The 19,548-nt window shown below is 35.8% G+C and overlaps 1 protein-coding gene across 5 annotated transcripts in view; it reads right to left on the bottom strand.

Moving 5' to 3' along the window:
- Positions 1-19,548, bottom strand: part of ADK (adenosine kinase) — a 524,109-nt gene that overhangs the window by 111,391 nt on the left and 393,170 nt on the right. For all 5 annotated transcript variants that reach the window (XM_025917987.2, XM_086680037.1, XM_086680040.1 and 2 more), the window contains one exon: positions 5,538-5,573. In XM_025917987.2, the coding sequence (XP_025773772.1) occupies positions 5,538-5,573 (36 nt within the window). The remainder of the gene's footprint in view (positions 1-5,537; positions 5,574-19,548) is intronic.

Below are 19,548 nucleotides of genomic sequence, written 5' to 3'. Positions count from 1 at the left end.
AATTTTCTAAGTCTAGAATTATTTCTAGAATTATTTCAAAATAAAAAGTTGAAAATAATTGTTGTGAGGATGAAAGAAGGTAAGTGAAAGAGCTTAATGCCATATTTAACAAGTGCTAAGTACTTAATAAATGTTCATTTCTTTCCTCTAATAACCATCTTTAATACTCTCCAAAACTCATATCCTGCGGTTGCCCCAAAATCTCTAGAAAGGACCTCAAGAGTTTTGAGTATTGGGAATTCAATTATAGTATCTAATAAGGGAGGAGAAAAAGGAAAAAGGGGAAAGAGTAGAAGAAAGCTCATATAATTTAGTTATGAGCCATGTATGTAGCTCTAAAGTGCTCATTAAATCTTAACTTCTATGGCAGTAGGTATTATTACTATATCCTCATTTTGTAGGTGAAGACATTGAGTCACGGAGAAGTTAAGAAGCTTCTTAAGGTCATAAATATTCTAAGTGTACAACCAGGGCTAGCATCTACAAAGCCTGACTCCAGAAATTATACCCTTAACCAATATTCCATGCTCCACAGATTATACTGCTTCTTTGAATTCTGGCAATGTGTTTTCTGTTGTTATCACAAAATGATAGCATGTTCAATGGAAATCATTTTTCTGTCACATGCACAAGTCACTGATGATCCTGTATTTAAGTTTGCTATTTTTTTTCTCTTAATTATTCTGGCTTGTATTTTACCCTAGTGATTTCAGTTTTTAACTTTCAAGATATTTTTCATTTTCCAAGGTCATTTGGAAATCTAATCTCCTCCTCCAATATGTTAGGATGTGAGAAAGAAAGAAGTGTAGTTTGTATAGTAAAGAGTACAAGACTTAAAGAGCTGGCTCTGGTTCTGGCTCCATTATATATTAGCTATGTGTGATCCTGCACAAGTCATGTAGCCTATTTTCCATCTGTTGAACTGATAGGGCAATACATGCCCCACTTAACCCCAAAAGGCTTGTGTGAATATTAAATGTATTAATTATATGTTGGAAAAGGTTTCATAAACTGTGAAGCATTTTATAAATGCTAAATTATGCTTTTATTGTCACTGGTGATCACACACCTTAAATTTAGCATTGTCTTCCAAATTAAAGAATATACCCTCTTCATTCCATTTTTAACAAGCTGATGATCCACATGTTAATACTGTCACAATCTACCTACTCCTAGAGAATACCAATTGTGGGGTTCCCACAGTGCCTCACTTAACCATATCACATTCTTTTGTTTTCCAAATAGAAACTCCTATAATAATTATGGTGCGCACGTGATGTGTCAGTGTCCAGTCTTATCTCCTACTACCTCTTTCTCCTCTCTTCATTCCAGGCACATTGGCCTTCTCTCAGCTCTTGGACTACACAGTACATTATGCTCCTTCTCCTTTGGGGGACTGTGTACTCTTGTTCCCTCTGTTTGAAATTTGTTTCCCTGTTGTTTCTTTGTTTTGTTTTTTTCTGTCAATGCTAGATATCCATATTTTTCAAGTTTTACTTTCCTCAGAGAGTCATTCTATGACTATCATATCTAAAATAAGAACCCCTCCCATGTTCTCCTTCACAGTATACTCTCTGGTCACTTCTATCTTGAGTTTAGGGTCTATCAGAGTGTTAGGCCCAGAGTTAGTGCTCAGTAACTATTTACTGAATGAACAAATGATTAAATGAAGATAATTAAAAGACTATCTTATCTCTTTCTGTTAATCTACTGTTTTAAAACTGTCCTCTTTGGGGCGCCTGGGTGGCTCAGTCGGTTAAGCGTCCGACTTCAGCTCAGGTCACGATCTCACGGTCCGTGAGTTCGAGCCCCACGTCGGGCTCTGGGCTGATGGCTCAGAGCCTGGAGCCTGCTTCCGATTCTGTGTCTCCCTCTGTCTCTGCCTCTCTCCCATTCATGCTCTGTCTCTCTCTGTCTCAAAAATAAATAAAAACGTTAAAAAAAATTAAAAAAAAAATAAAACTGTCCTCTTTGAAGGCACCTGTTGGGATGAGCACTGGGTGTTGTATGGAAACCAATTTGACAATAAAATATATTTAATAAAAAAAAAAACAACTGTCCTCTTTGGGGACTTAGTCACCTAGAAAAGCTGCATTGTACTCTCTTAGCCAGCAGGACCTAACTTAGTGTCTTATTTCCAGAAACTCTAGGTGATCATTCATTGTATCCTTTGCATTTGTGAGGAACACAAGAACCTCAGAAAATTTTGGAGAATTCTTTGGGAATCAATACCTCCTGAATACTCTATGGACTTTCTATCCAATGCTGATCAATGGAATTTTCTGTGATGGTAGATATGATCTATATCTGTACTAATATGGCAGTCCCAAGCTACAAAGGCTATAGAGAGCACTTGAAATCTGTCTACTGAGATTTAGGAACTGAATTTTAAATTTTATTTAATTTTAATTAATTTTGTGGCTAACAGATGCTGTATTGGATAGCACAATTCAAAACTTTCCTGTCTCAGTGGTATAAGATCATACAGTCATCAATGGTCAGATACAGATTACAAGCCTAGGATCCTCTGGATAGAGTCAGGGGCTGTGGGGAAGTTGGAAAAGGGAAAACGATTGCTTTGTTTTCTCTATGGTCAGAAGTAATGTATCTTAGAGATCTAAAATAAAACTAAAATTCATTGCTTGGAGTAAAACTGAATAAATGACTCAGCAGAGAAGGTATGTATTATTTTCATCATTTGGCACATGGTCTATTGCACAAAGGATGAAAATACAAAGAATATTATATTTAAGTTTTGGAGGTATTTTCTTTATTTAATTTAAATCAATTTTCAATACTGCTTTTAAAAGGTTTAATAATGAAACATATTTTTAAGTATCTTATTTTTATTTGGGTTCTAAAAATATAAACCTTTAATTGGTTCAGTTCAAGATAAAGTAGATTTAAAAACACATTGCAGTCTGAACTGATTTTCCAGAATAATAAAAGGCCTCATGAAACTTTTTACCTCAAGAATTGTCATTTTAAATTCTTAGCAGGTCTGTCATTTGAATCAGGCACTATGCAATTTTCCATCATATATATATATATATATATATATATATATATATATATATCCTCTCTCTTCTGCTTTGTGCTTTGCCCAGCTCCAGTTTTTATCTCATTCTCCAGTGCCCTCCTAAGCTGCCTCTTCTTACTGAAAATTGCCCAATTCATTTTAAAGATTAAAGATTTTTTAAAAAAGAAAGATTATCTAAAATTTGCAGAGAAGCTAACCAGAATATCATAAACAATGCTACTGAAGATATTTCCTGATAAATAAATACTGGTTATTTTTAGAGGCTTTTGGACTGGTCTGTTAACAGACATATCACTAGTTGCAATATTCAGTGGCTTTGGGAACTGATTGGGATTTATAATAGAAATGATGGTAGAACAGCACAGCCAGTAGAAAAAAAAATGCTCACCTTTCTTTTTAATCTTTTCATTTCTTTCCTCACTCGTGCCCCAGTTTAGAGGTAAAATTAAAGTTGAGAGGGATAAAATGCAGATTTTGTCTAGTTTGTCACAGTAGACCTGAGAGCACTGACACATTTCTATAGGTATTACACTTGATCTTAGCCAAAAGGCTGAGAAGCGATTCTATAGATATTAAAGTGTTAAGATAAAGTGATTTATTCTTTTTTGATTCTTTAAAAACACCAAGCTTCAAACTTATGCTTTCCTATTACTGTCTAATGGACTAAGGAAAATTTAATGACATTTTAAAATCACTGAATTCCTCTAGATAGGATTCCACATATGGGTTACATTTATTAACAAAAATATTCTACTCATGGCTCTTATATATTCTACAATGCTTGGAGTATTTTCGGAAACTCATGAAGGGAAACATCAAGACATGGTGTGCTTTATCTAATTTAACATATTACTGTCAACATTACCAACAGAGCAGTTTTGCTATGTTAGAAGGTAGTAAGATATACTATTATAAACATCATCACTTGGTTTATATGCTGTAATCAATTATGGCAGATTTATGGTAAAAAGAAACAATTCTAGAATCAGTAAATAAGAATTAATGCAAAGGTTAATATGATGCCAGTTAGTAGAAAACAGAAAAAGTTAGTTTGCATAGGATCTAGTTTTTTCATAGAATACTTAAACCACAAATTCAATGTCTTCCTCCAGGAAGAGGAAGCTTTATGTCTGGCTGTCAAGTCCTATGTATGACATGGATAACATGCATGTGTATTACTCTGTTGCTCGATAATGAATCTTCCTTTAATACATTTAAATTTTTTTTTTTTTCAACATTTATTCATTTTTGGGACAGAGAGAGACAGAGCATGAACAGGGGAGGGGCAGAGAGAGAGGGAGACACAGAATCGGAAACAGGCTCCAGGCTCTGAGCCATCAGCCCAGAGCCTGACGCGGGGCTCGAACTCACGGACCGCGAGATCGTGACCTGGCTGAAGTCGGACGCTTAACCGACTGCGCCACCCAGGCGCCCCCCTTTAATACATTTAAATAACTGTTCCATCACAAATTCATACAACACTTTTCTCTGAACAGTTCAAAGTGAGATTACTGATACATCCAATCAATGCTCACAGGTTTTCTAGATGGTCAACAATACTGAGCATGTAAATAGTTAGTTTAATTTTTTAAAATTAGTACCATGCAACATTCCAAGTTGCTGTACAGAACACAGCATTCTACATAGTTCTGGCTCAATATATATGAGAGTCATAAAACTTATAAACTCAGTTTATGAATTCTGTCAGTTAACCTGGGTTCAGATTAAAGTCAATGTTTTCTAATAATCAACTGGAAGATAGATATTATATAGATAAAAACATGGTGTTATCTGTCTTAATTTTGCCAACAACAACCACATGGAGTTTTGAATCTTGACAGCTAATACTTTCACTAGGAAAACAAAATTAGGACCTAGAAATTAAAACCAATTATTGATATTTGGTTTCAGAAAATTTATATACATTTATGCAAGAAAAAGAGAGAGAGTGAGAGAAGAAAAAAGAAGATTAAAACAGGAAGTTTATATGAGTGGGATTTAAATTAATCAGTCCCTAACAACTGTTAAGTACAACCTTTGGAAATTAATTTGCATAATGATAATCTACATGTGGTAGGGGTGAAATTATTTAAATGACATTATATTTCACTATTTAGTCTTGCTCCACCACTGCTTTAGCAGTGAATCCTTATGAAATGTAATACAGCTAATGAGGTAGCTTTTTAACTGAACAAACTGACAGGCCCCATATCTGCAGAGGCAGCTTGAAACCGTGCCCAACCTCTTGGCTTCCCAAGAGGCTTTTCAAAATTCAATAAATAACATCTGTAGGCGATGTTGGGTGCAGACCTAGCAGAGTGCGTCATAACACTGTGCTGGCAGAACAAAGAAACCATGACGACTGCCAAGTTTCCATGGCAACTGCTGCGAGGCTCTGAGAGTATAATAGCACATCAATCACTGTCCAAAAGAACTTCATTATCAGCTAGAAAAAACCTTTAGGATCTGTTTAGTGTGCAATTGTGGGTTAACTCACCTCAAAGCCTTGCTCTCTAGCAAAAGTGGCAGCTTCCTGAAATAAAAAAAAAGAACAGTTAATTATAAAGTGCTAGGTAATGAAGAAATAATCCATTTTGAAACTCATTCATACAGTCTTCTTTTTACACAATTATCTCAATATACCCACATAGTTCAATTTTTATTCTTACGCCAAAAAAGATTTCTTTTTCCCTTGGCATGAAAAAAAAAAAAAAGGCAGCATAATGTCAACACACTTCACAAGTTGGAATAAAGAAGATGTAGTGCGTGTTTTTACTGTAGCTGTCACAGTGAGTTCAGGTGTTTTGACCCCAGCAAAGAAAGACAATCATTTGAAACCTAAGGAACATACTGGTGGTTGTGTTTTTAATTGAAACAATACCTTTCAGAAAGCTCTTCTGTAGAGAAGAATGTCTACTAATAAATGTATAGATTCATAAAATCATCATTTTGCAATCCCTAATGAAATTTATTCAGGCAAGGATCATCAATAGATGCTAAATTCATTAGGTGAAAGGATGACAGGAAGCTGGGTGTTTCATGGAACCAAAATATCACAGATTATATGCTGGTCACGGGGAGCAAAGTATAACTTTATAATGAGAGGATCAAGCTGTCATCACTTTATCCCAGTGATCAATCCTATCAGTTTTTGTCATTAATAGGGAATCACCAAATATTCTGTGCCTTGTTACGATGCAGTATAAAGGACACAGCATCACCTATAAAGTTTTCTGACCTCATTTGTGACATTAATTACTCAAAACTTTAATTCAATAACTAGCAGTCTACAGAAAATACAGAGGATAGGAGAACAAGTTAAATGATACAATGAGAAAGCAAATGGAAAAATCCATAAAGTAGGACATTCTATAAGACAAATAGCTTGGTCTCTTCAATAAATCAATCTTATGATAACCTGGGGAGGGGAAAAATGACCAAGAGCAATGTACAGACCTTAACTGAATCCTGTTTTGAACAAACCATCCAGGAAAGGCATTTTGGGGACAATTAGAGAAATTTGATAATGAAACAGGATGGCGATAATGATAGGAATTATTAATTTGATAAGGTAAATGTCCTTAATTTTAGAGGTTTATTCTGAAGCATTTAGAAATAAAATGACATGATATGTGTAATTTACTTAATAATACTTTAAAAAATTAAAGTGAAGTAAAAATGGCAAAATGTTAACAATGATTAAATCTAGATGTATTCGGTATTTTTACTTTGTCTGTTTAAAAACTTTTATAGCAAACAGTCTACCTCCTCCCCAATTTCTCTTTTATATAGATGACAGGGGTGACAGAAGTTGAACATTAGAAAAAAATAGTTAAAAATTTTAAATTCACAATGTTTTTCTTGATTCCTGAATATCTTAAGGGCACAATCTGATGAACATTACTATAACCACTAATGCTCTTAAAACAGGCTATCAAATTACAAAAACACATCTGTGTAACCAAACCCTTTCTCTTTCTGTACTCTGCATATATTTTAATTTTAGGACTGATACAGAAAATAGAAGCAATATTACTTTTCAACTTAACTTCCCTCTTGAAAATGAAAAAAAAAAAAAAAAACTGCAGACAACTGTCAAGAGCCTCTACATCTTAACGTACATTCCTCCAAAATTATCTTTGCCAAGAGATATTAATAGAAGGATGGGATTTGAGCCTGAGTAGTGAGCAGATCCAACTCAACTGAAGCGACTGCCGCACCAAACCATGTAAGGCAGAAAGTAAGTCAGTGTCTCTAGCACAAATCTGGGTACTATCTACATGTTAAGGAAAACGCTGGGAAAAAAAGTATGTATGCACTCTTATGGTCCGAGGTACTAATGACATATAGATTTGAAGACCCATTTTGAGGGTTTGAAAAGGTTGAAATAGATGACTACAAGCTAAACACTTAAGTTAACAGAAAGTGATAGGCTGAAAGTACAATTCCTTAGGCTGTTCGCTAGGGAAGCATAAAGCTGATTGAGTTAGCCTTAGTGATGTAGATTAAAAAAACTGAATTATGAACTTAACAATTGGTCCAAGCAAGCCTCTTTGACAATTTGCTTATAATAGTACACCACACAGTCGATAATATTTGCTGGCCTGTCAAAGAAAAGGAGAAGTTTCAAATGATATCAATGTAAAATTTTTCCAAGCTGTCCAATCCAAGAATTAACCAAGATAATTCTTTTATCAAAAAGACAACTGAAAGCTCTGCTACAACGACTCATTTATATAGATCTTCATCAGAGGCATGAAAGAAGCCCAGAGAACTATAAGACAAAATTAATATGAAGAATCTGTATGGGGGTGCTTAGGTAGCTCAGTCAGTTGTGCATTTGACTCTTGATTTCAGCTCAGGTCACGATCCCAGGGTCGTGGGATTGAGACCCACACTGGGCTCTGTGCTGAGTGTGGAGCCTGCTTGAGATTCTCTCTCTCCCTCTGCCTCTCTCCTCAGCTCATGTGTGTGCGTGCTCTCTTTCTCTAAAATAATAATAATAATAAAAGGATCCATATGACTAAAACTGCACTAAGGCATAAAACTCAAAATTCAACATATAGTAGTTAAATTGCTTTTTTAATGTCCAGTTTTGCTCACACAGATATAAGAAGAAATTAACTATGATCTGTTATGGTATAGTAGAACTAATTGCAAGAAGACACATATATAAACGTCAGATCATTATTCTTTAAGGAAACAAGGCCCTAGGACACTTCCACATCTGTAAACTATTCAAAGCGCCAACATATTCTGATTGAGGAAGGACATGCTGCAAAAAAGTCAACTCAGTTTTTTATCTTAGCACCCCCTCATACAGGTTTGCAGAGCTGTGCCCTATCACTGAAAAGCTAAGCACTTGTTCTATGGCTTAAAAAGATCTTATCTCCTGACTTCCTCCCACCTTCTTTTGATCTTGAGCTGGTGCCCCCAGTCAGTCCATTAGAGAAGGCAGCTGGCTCACATCACTGCAGACTTTTCCCACAGCTAACCTCTGATTTGAAGGTGTTTGCAGATACAATGATGGAACAACATTTATTTTTCCCTCCCAGCAAAACAAATAAAACAACACAGGGTAACAGTTTGACCCAGTCAGAATTTAACCAGAATTTTAGTCCTCAGATTCACTGCATGGAAGGACAAAAAGAAAAGGCAGTAGGTCTGAAAGTAGGGAAGGAAAAAGGGGTATAGACAGTTGGCAGAAGAGTAAGGCAGGTTCCAAATATCAGGGTTAATTCCAAGTGAACTGATCACACTAAATTGAAAAGGACTTTTTAGTGTGTCTTTGCAGTGAAAGTGAGAAAAGAAAACAAGCATGTCCCCATCTGTGCTGCCCCAGGGCGCCACGCACTGAGTTTCACAAATCTAATGAAGCAGTCAGGTTAAAATCCAACCGCAGAGTGGATGTGACGTGTGGAGAACAGCTAGGGTTAGAATAGAGAAGCAGGGCGGTTCCTAATGCAGGTGATTATCCATGTGATAATCATTATATTTACAGGCTTTCCATTTTAGATCTGACATCAAAAATCACAAAGGAGGAGGGATTAAGGAAATAAACAACCGACAGAGGCTTTCCTACTCCCCTGAGAGTGTATGTAGCACTTTCATTCATGCATGACAAGCAACAAAAGCAAAACCAAACAGGCCAGGAAAGAGTATTTCTGAGAAGGCTGGATTTCACATTAACACTTCTTTCCATTTTGATAACTTTCACTATTATTCAGTTTCCCAGACAGGTCACATTTTCAGAATTAGTTCCCATTGTTGTCTATGCTCTAATACAGTATCATTTTTGGTTTACAATGAATGATACTCACATAATATGTCTTTTACAACAGCAAAGTCATTTTTTCCTTCCTGGAATTGAGTGTTGTGAGTAAAATGACATGTAATTAAAGTCTCAGGCTCTCATCTACACCACGTTATTTAGGATTTGCAGTAGGCTTGCTGCTTCATCGACCAGGCTAAAAGGGTGCTAGTCAAACAGCAACCAAATATGTAGGTTTTGAGGTTTAAGAAAAAAAGAGGCTGAAATTCAAGGTTAATGAAAACTATGGAATACTTACTTTATGAGCTATTAAAAAGGATTAGCAAGCCACTATTAAAAAGCACAATCGTCAGATTATACAGGAAAGGAAGAAGAAACTCAAGAGCATGTTTGTGTGTATCAAAGAGTTATTTCCTTTTTATTCAATTGAGGAAAAAAACTGTTTTCTTTATAGTTTTATAACACCCCAGTTTTAATTTATAAAGTAGAATGACCTGTAATCAATATTAAATTAAAATGGTAACTTGTCCATATTCTTATTTCAATTATGGTTATTGAAGTTATTGGTTACTAGCTATATAGGAAATGCAAATGATTTCTGTATATTGACCTTGTATCCTCTGATTTGTGAAATTTACTTCTTTGTTGTAAGAACTATTGTTTTGCTTCTATAAAGAAAGGTAATTTTCATTAAAAAATTTTAAAAAAATGTTTATTTATTTTTGAAGGAGACAGAGAGAGAGAGAGAGAGAGAGAGAGAGTTACTGGGGGAGGGGCAGAGAGAGAGGGAGACCCAGAATATGGGGCAGGTTCCAGGCTCTGAGCTGTCAGCACAGAGCCGGACGCGGGAATAGAACTCACAAACCGCAAGATCATGACCTGAGCTGAAGTCAGATGCTCAACCGACTGAGCCACCCAGGTGCCCCAAGAAAGGTAATTTTCTACATTCTTATTAAACATACCACAAAGTTATTTTGAGAAGTGGGCAAAGACCTTTAAAAACAAAATTCACCTCTCTTTTCTCCAGGGTGATCTGAAGGGTATGACTACCACCCCCACCAGAGTTCATAACCCTTGCCCTCACACTTCCTGCTCTGCACTTGAAGGCTCCAAACCCAGTTAGAACTATTAACTGCTTGCTAATGTTACCACTCTATTTTTGATCTCGGATATGAGGGGTCGTAGTATAGGCTGAAACTTCATGGAATGAAACAAAAAGGAAGAATATCAAACTCAGGACCAAAGAAAGGTAATTTCTCACTATCCACAGAAAGCTGCCTATCCATCCAAAACAAACTACTTTGTTGCTCCAGTGCAAGGAGGAAGAAGAAAATTCACTGAAGCATTCCCCCATGGTCCTCACTCAAGTCACAGGAGTCTAGAGCTTTTAGAAAAGCCAAGGGTGAATGGAGCCACCAAACCAGTTGTTGTTTTTACTTTGTTCATATCTCCATTCAATAAGTATTTACTGCCTATATATAGTTTTATAATGTTTATTTGAGCGAGAGAGTGCTCACACGCGTGTAAGTGGTGAAAGGGCAGAAAGAAGGAGAGAGAAAGAATCCTAAGCAGGCTCCACACTGTGTCAGTACAGAGCCCGACACAGGTCTTCATCTTACAAACCATGAGATCATGACCTGAGCTGAAATCCAGAGTCAAACGCTTAACTGACTGAACCACCCAGGCACCCTGTCCTCCCATGTGTACTTTCAGACTAACAGATACTATTAACCTAGAGGTGTATCACTGCTATAGCTGTTGCAAACCTTAGATGGTATTGGACTTTGACTCAATAACATTTGAAACAATACTGTGAATCTTAAATGGTATGGTGTAGAGAGTCTAAGAATGTTATATATTTTTCTCTGTATATAAAAAATTCACATATTTATGTATACATTTAGATGCATAATGTTCTTTTTGAATGGCTTTAAGTGCAAGGTAGTACTGGTCAGGAAGCAGTTTCAGCTAAATGGAAAGAGTACAGGGCTTAGAATCAGAAGACCTACACTAAGGGTGCAATTTTATAGTTCATTTGCTATGTAATTTTGAGCAAGACACTCAGTGTATCAGTTTAGATCAATAAAATTGATGCCAATAATACCTGTTTCATTAGACTGTTGCTAGGAATCAATGGAATATTTAATGTGAAATTAAAATCATTTCGCCTATTGAATTCAGGTTCTTAATTAGATCCTACGATAGTTTAAACAAGTTCCAGAGCCTCCAGAGGACATTCAATGATTTGTCCTATCTGTGGATCATATGTGTAGTAGACAGCCTCCAAACTGGCTTCCAATGATCCTTGACTGCTGGTATTCAAATTTTTGTATAATTCTCTCTCCTTGAGTGTGTGCTGGACCTAGTGATTTGCTTCTAAAAAAATATGACAAAAGCGATGGGATGCCTTGTTTATTCTCTTGCTCACATGCTCTCAGCTCCTGCCCTAGAGGAAAGCTGCCATGTTACAAGTACCCTTATGGAGAGGCCCATGGCTAACAACTGGTGAGGATCTGAGGTTTGGCAACAGATATATGAGTGATATTGCAAGTAGATTCTCCCCCAGTAGTAATATGATTACAGCCATGGCTGACATCTTGATTACAACCTTTTGAGAGACTCTGAGTTAGAGGCATCATGTTAACCTGTGTCTGGAATCCTTATCCACATTTTATATATGAGAATCCTAAGCCTTAGGTTATGTAACATGGCCCAATTAAGATATTTTCTCACTCAGATTATGTTAATCTTTAGAAAAATCCTCACATCTCTCTCTGCTCCTCCCCCGTTCATGCTCTGTCTCTCTCTGTCCCAAAAATAAATAAAACGTTGAAAAAAAAAAAAAAAAAGAAAAATCCTCACAAAAATCAAATCAAATTAAGTGTGGTCAACAGGTCAATCACAGGGTGAGCAAATTATGGAAAGATAATTTAGATACATGCTATCTAAATGGTTTTGTTTAACTGATTATGGTTAACCATTTCTTCAATACAGATAAACTGGGATATATTATCTTTTGTATAAAATTTGTTTTTGGCATCTAGCTTCAATTTACAATGTCTTTCATTATTTGGAAGTAATGATTACCTTACTGAGAATAGAGTAAGATATTTGAGTAGTGCCAGAATCCTCAGGTGAGAAAAATATTATTGAGCCAAAGTCTAATACCATTATAAGGTCTGCGACAGCTATAACAGTGATACACTTCTAAGTCATACTGATATTTAATGATAAAGAACTAACTGCTGTTTATTTCCTTTCATACATCATGAACTTATGTTGCTTAAGCTTGTAAATATTTCCTCATGCTGTCCTTCAGACTAAGAATTTCTTTATGCTATTTAAAAAGATCACTTATATAGTTTTTATGACACTGTATTAATATTATATTATTTTTAATATTATATTAGTTCTTATGAGGAAATTTTTTTTAACTTTATTTGTCTATTTTGAAAGGGAGAGAGGGAGGGTGAGCATGAGCAGAGCGGGGCAGAGAGAGAGGATCCTAAGCAGGTTCTGTGCTGTCAGTGCAGAGCCTGATGCTGTGGGGCTCAAACTCACAAACTGTGAGTGACCTGAGCCAAAATCAAGAGTTGGATGCTTAACTGACTGAGCCACCCAGGTGTCCCTGAGGAAAAGTTTTAATTTGAAAATAAAGTAAAGGAAGGGTAGAGAAAAATCATTAAGTAAAATATGTGCCTGGGAACTGCTTTTTAAAATAGATTTTATTCAGAAAAAATATCTGTACTGGCTTTTCCAAGGAGTATAACACATAACTTTTTGGGGACTTTCAACCTGTGCTCTGACATTTATTACCATATGCTTCCTGTCTGCAGAATGCTGAATAGAAATATTATTTAATGTTTATTGAGTGCCAAAAACTCAGTGGGGCAAAGTATAAGCTATAAAGATATTTGTGGCCCCTATCCAATAGGTTTATAATAAAAGTTACATAGACAGTATATAAATTGGACCTCAATAAACTGGACTGAAAAAAACATTAGGCAGCGAAAACACAAGCCAAAATATTAGGTTTAGCTTAGGACATATCTAATCCTTTCACAAAAGTGATTTATTAGCTAATGAATCTATTATAGCAAGGAGAGTTGTTCATTCCCACCTTTGAGCATATTTAATGGTGGTAACTAAAAGAAAACAAAGTTAGGAAAAGTATTTCAACAAAATTTGACTGATTAGCTACGTGAGCTAACTTCTAGAATAACCTGAGGTTTTCAGTTAGTGAAGAAAGAGGAGAGATGATAGCATAAGAAAATTCTCAGACCAGTGGGCATCTTATTGGGTATTTTATTTCATTTTTAATGAGATAACATATGCTTGGCACAAAGGAAACACTCAACAAATGTCTATTATTTTCCTTATCTCATTTGATCCTCATAAAAATCCCATAAAATAGGTTTCTCATTTCACAGATGAGTATCTGAAGGTTCAAAGAGATTAAAGTATGACCAAGAGCACATAGCAGTAATTGATATAGGTAGCATTTGGACCTGAGTCTTCCTAAATGGTTTGTGCTGGTCTCCTACTGATAAACTTTCAGTTTTTATGTCTGAAAAATCTTTGTTTCATTTTCGGGTGTTTTGAAAGATACTTTTGCTGGGTATAGAATTCTAGATTGATGATTTTTTTTCTTTCAGTGCTCTATGGACTAGCTTGCATTGTTTCAGATGCTAAGACTGCTGTCATTCTAATCTTTGTTCCTCTGTATATAATGTGGCTTTAAAAAAAAAAAAAAACCTGGCTGCTTTCAAGATTTTTATCACTGATTTTATGCATTTTCATTTTGATGCTTCTTGGTTTGTTTTTTTCCCTTTGTTTCTTCTACTAGTGATTTGTTGAGCTTCCTGGATTTGTGGGTTTATAGTTTTCATCAGATTTGGAACATTTCCAACCATTATGATTTCAAATATTTTCCTTTCCTCTCCTCTTCCCCAGGACTCCAAATATGTATGTTAGATCACCTGACATTGTCCCAAAGCTCACTGATGCATGATTTATTGTTTTTCAAAAGTCTATTTTTTTCTCTCAGTGTTTAATTTTGAATAGCCTCTGCTGCTGTGTCTTAAAGATCACTAATTATTATTTTTTTCTTCTGCAATGTCTATTCTCATCCAGTACATTTTTCCTCTCTAGAAGTTCAATCTTTTTTATATTTTTTATATCTCTTCTTAACAGGCTTAAGCTTTCCTCTACCTTCTTGAAATACAGAATATATTTAGAAATGTTAATCCTTGTCAAATAATTCTAACATCTGTGCCATTTCTAAATCCATCTCTACTGACTGATTTTTTTCCCCCTCACTTTGGGTTGTATTTTCCTGCATCTTTGCATGCTCAATAATTTTGACTGGATGCCAGATATTATGAATTGTATGTTTTAGGTGCTGGATTTTTTTGTTATCACTTTACACATTTTTGAGGTTTATTCTGAAATTCAGTTAGGTTACTAGGAAAAATTTTGATCTTTTCTAGGCTTATTTTTAAGCTTTGGTAGGTGAAATAAGAGCAGCCTTTAATCTAGAGCAAATATGGAATCCTACTGATGTAATTATCTTTTTGAGTACTAAATAAAAAAGCCTATTTATTATACGTTTCTCCACTCTGGCTATTGGGGACATAAACTGCTATCAACCTGTGTGAAGCTGGGGAATGTTGTGTTTGCGTCTTTGCAATAGTTTCATCCTTTACCTTGAATACTTTCCTCATACACATATGCTGGTCAGTATTGAAAAGCTGAAGACTCCAGGGAACCCCCTGCAGATATTTAGTATGTGCACTTTGTCTCTGTGCAGCTCTTTCTTCTCTGGTACCCCCTCTTGTAAATTCTACCTATCTTGGCCTTCTTCAGTTCTTAACTCTGTTTCAGTTAATTAAAGGGGTCTGGGACTCCCCTTCCTACAATGTAGACTGGAAACTTTGTTTAAACAGAGTGCTATGGCAATTGCAGGGATTCTCTCATTTGTTCATCTTCTCTCAGGGATCACCATCCTGTACTGCCTGTTGTTTAATGCCTGGAGACTATTGTTTTATATATTTTCTCTGGTTTTATATTGTTTAAGGAGGGAAGATAAATCTGGTCTCTTACTTCATTACTTCCAGCAGAAGTTCAATGTGGGTCCATCATGAAGTACAGATCCTAAAATATCCTGGCACATTCAACAATTCTGTAGTTCCCTATTTATTGGTTAAAAACATTTATGATCAAGCCAAAGACAAAACAGATTGATCATTTATCTTAAGCATCTCATACACTGCTTTTTACATTTTATTATACAATGGATACAGTTCCTATTCCTGTAGCTGATGCACTAAATCATAAACACTCTATCAATAATTACATTTGAAACCCTCTGAAGAATAACTCTAATTAGTTCTAAACCCTTTTTTACTTTGCATGTCCTACATACTTGTCATTTTCTTGCTTTTTGTCCTACCAACTAGAAACCTCCAGATAAGTAGTAACACCTTTCCTTTTTAGATAAAAAAATTTTCCCTGGGCGTCTCTTTCAACCAACAGAGGGCTCTACTACAATGTATGATCAATACATTATGCCCAGGGTCAGTGGCTTGCAAGACAAATTTAGCCCACTGCCTGTTTTTATAAATAAAGTTTAACTGGAACATAGCAATGCTCATTCATTTACATATTGCCTATCGTTGCTCATGTTACCACAGCAGAGTTAACTAGCTCAACAGAGATTATACTAACTGTACTTGTACAGAAAAAGTTTGCCAACCCCTGAAGTATGATATTAGTAGGATATTTATAAATTTTAAAACAGATTGTTTTCTGAAGCCCTTATGGAGAGCAGGCTCCAGCCTGTTAGCCTTAAGATAGGTAAAATGTGTATCTTTTGACAGGTCTTATTTCTTTCATTCACTGGAGCGTACACACATACACACACACACAAATAAAAAAAAAATCTAAAAACCAAATAACTTATATTAAAAAAAAAAAAAAGACAGTAAAAGATAAATAACCAATTCTTATGAATTTAGATCCATTTGTATGCAGGACAACCAGAAAGGCATTATGGACCACTGCTAAGCATTAGAGAAAGGGAAGATCTCAGATGGAGAGAGATTCTTATTAACTACCTAATGATTCCTTTCTCTCAGTTCAAAGGTACACCAATGTCCTTTATATTTTCCATATTCATGCATGATCCTTCCCAAGTTGTCGATGTGTGATACTACTGCCACTCTAATGACCTTATTCTAGCCTGGAAGTTTTACAAAATTAACTTTTAAAAAATAAGATAAAAATAAAATGAAAACTGTATATAAAATTCAGAGATGGACAAGAGCACAACTCTACCTGTGAGCAAAAGGAGGAGGGTAAGGTGTGAAATATGGCAGAGGAAAGTGGATGTTACAGAGATCACCAATTTCTAGCTGTTTTGACTTTTAACTTCAGACCTTTCACAAAAGCTCCCCTATTCTTTAGATCTCTTGGTCTTCTGAGGGAGAAGAGGAAATAGAATTGGAAATCCCAGTAATATTCAGTCTAAAATATTACTGTACTAAATAAAGAAAAGAATTTATAGGACATTGTGATTTAATAACATAACAAAATGTAGTAAAAACAGAAAAGCATCTAGTCTCCTATCTCTAGTAGAAAAAAACCCAAACAATAAAAAGGTAATTTCTCCCCAGATGTGAATTTTAACCTATAGATATGTATATAACACATCACATTCAAATATCACCAATAACCTGTATTATTTCCTTCCTTCTTACTAGCTGGTTAATAATAATTATGTACAGAGTGTATTGTAATGCTGCTTTTTTTTTTAAGTTTATTTATTTATATTTATTTATTAAAAAAATTTTTAACGTTTATTTTTGAGAGAGACAGAGACAGAGTGTGAGCTGGGGAGGGGCAGAGAGACAGGGAGACACAGAATCTGAAGTAGGCTCCAAGTTCTGAGCTATGAGCACAGGGCCTGACACAGGACTCAAACTCACGAACTGGGAGATCATGACCTGAGCCGAAGTTGGCCACTTAACCAACTGAGCCACCCAGGTGCCCCTATTTATTTATTCTTAGAGAGAGAGCATGTGTGAGTGAGCAGGGGAGGGGCAGAGACAGAGGAAGAGAGAGAATCCCAAGCAGGCTCCACACTGTCAGCATAGAGCCTGACATAGCATTTGATCAAAAGCCTGAACTGGCTGAGCCACTCAGGTGCTCCTATAATGCTGCTTTTAGAAACAAGTCTCATTATAGAAACAAACTTAAAATTTTCACAATGGCCAGTGGGAAGTAGCAAGAATAGCCATGAAAGTAATGATCAACACAGGTCTCTTCAGGCAAAAAACAAAACTACAAAGAAGTCAAAGAAAAAAAATCAAACATGCATGATAAAGAAATTAGCACAATAAATTATATTAAAAAAAAAGAAATTGGCCAAATGAACAAGTCAGGCTATTAAAAAAATAACAGAAAAATAGTAGAAAACACCCAACAGAGCATGTAGCAGGGTACTCAATAAATGTTAGATGGAAAGTGTGATTTCACCTACCCTTGCTGTATGAAGAAGAAACAGGTTTGAAAAGATACTATTTCTGAGAAGCTCATATTGCATTTGACAATGAAATGGGAGCCAGGGAGCCAATCATTTTAGTCTAAAAACTAGAATTAAAGAAATGTCTATCTTTCTACCTCACAAACCTTGAATCAGAATCTGATTGAACACATTATCCAATCCTAGTGCTTACCTGTGGAGTTTTGGAGTCTCCATGACAAAGGATGAATTTTCATTAGATATCAACAGCACATTGGTAACCGAAGGTAATACAGCAGAGAGCTAGTAGCAAAAATACTGGCATTTTTATTCTACTGAACAGTATAATGTGACTGGGCTAACAGATGGGATTTTGTTAACAGCAATTTTGACTTACTGTACATTGTATTACAAGTTGGAGTCTACCTACATCCATCTCAGAGAGTGTATTCTCACCAATCTTAGCCTTTCCTCTTGACTTTTTTGAATAGGACTTAATTGCTTTTCTTGAGGGAAGAAGGATTTCTGCATAGTATAAAATTTAGGAATAATTATTTTAAGAAATAAAATGGGTACTCATTTCCTTCTATTCTTTTAGAGGTTTAGTTTCAATCTCTCTCCAAATTTCTTTGCATCGCAAATTACTCTTCATTTCTTGAGTAAATATTTTCCCTCCTTTGGGCCTTTGGGCAATTTCCCCCAAAGTTGTACATTCAACTCCCTGTACATTCAAGCTCCTTTGTTTGGATTTCCCAATTCCAATGGATAATTTAATAAGTGAGACTTAACTGATACTTTGAGTTTGAATGTTCTCACCTCTCCTAGAAACTCCCTTCCCTACTTTTGTGTTGAGTATCTTCTTTCCCTATCTCTCCCACTTTTCTGTTGCTTAGCTTCTTTCTCATTTGTTAAATTCTCTAAGGACAGTCTTTCTCTAGAATTCAGTTTCCAATTTTCTGATCTGTTTTCTCTTTACATTTTTGGGGGGGTAGTTTCCTATACTCCTTTTATTTGATATCATCACCAGATATCCTGCCTCACTTCCAGAGTCCCTTTGACACTTTCCCTTTGCATCAGACAGCTTCCAAGTTCTGCCAAGTACCTTTCGTAAACATGAGGCCTGTAATATCTGTAACCTTGTTTCCATTCCTACCAACACAACCCTAGGTCAGGCCTGTACTACCTATTGCCTATATAGTCACCTAATCAGTCTTTGGTAACAATCACACTCAGCTTGAATGCATCCTTGCACATGACCATTAGAGTCACTTTCCTAAATATCAACTTCGATTAGTCTTTGCTCAAAAAACTACCTACTGCTTCCTGATAAAAGTCCTAGTGCCATAGCCTGACTTTCAAAGGTCCTCCATAAAGTGCCTCTACTTTTCCTTTCTAGCCTGATCTTTTACTATTCCCTTATACATGTACCAGATGCCACTCAAACTAGAATACTTGCTATTCTCTGAACATGCCCCAGGCTCTTTTGCCTTCATGCTACCTTGCACATGTAGGCACTAAATGAATTAGAATACCCTTCAACCACCCTTGTCAAAATCCTACTAATCCCTCCAGGGTTAGTTCAGCCATCTTCTGCTTAATGGAAGCCTTCTTGAATTGTTCATGGTCTCTCTTTTCCCTATCTCCAGAAGTGGCTTTGTGCATTGCAGAAGAGTTTTGCTCAATTTATAAACGTTTCTCTTATGACAATTATGTGCA

The sequence above is a fragment of the Puma concolor genome, chromosome D2 (assembly GCF_028749965.1).
Source record: "Puma concolor isolate L17-30 chromosome D2, mPumCon1.1.hap2, whole genome shotgun sequence".
Lineage (NCBI taxonomy): Eukaryota > Metazoa > Chordata > Mammalia > Carnivora > Felidae > Puma > Puma concolor.
The sequence above is the reverse complement of the archived record's forward strand: the minus strand, read 5'-3'. Positions and strand labels throughout refer to the sequence as shown.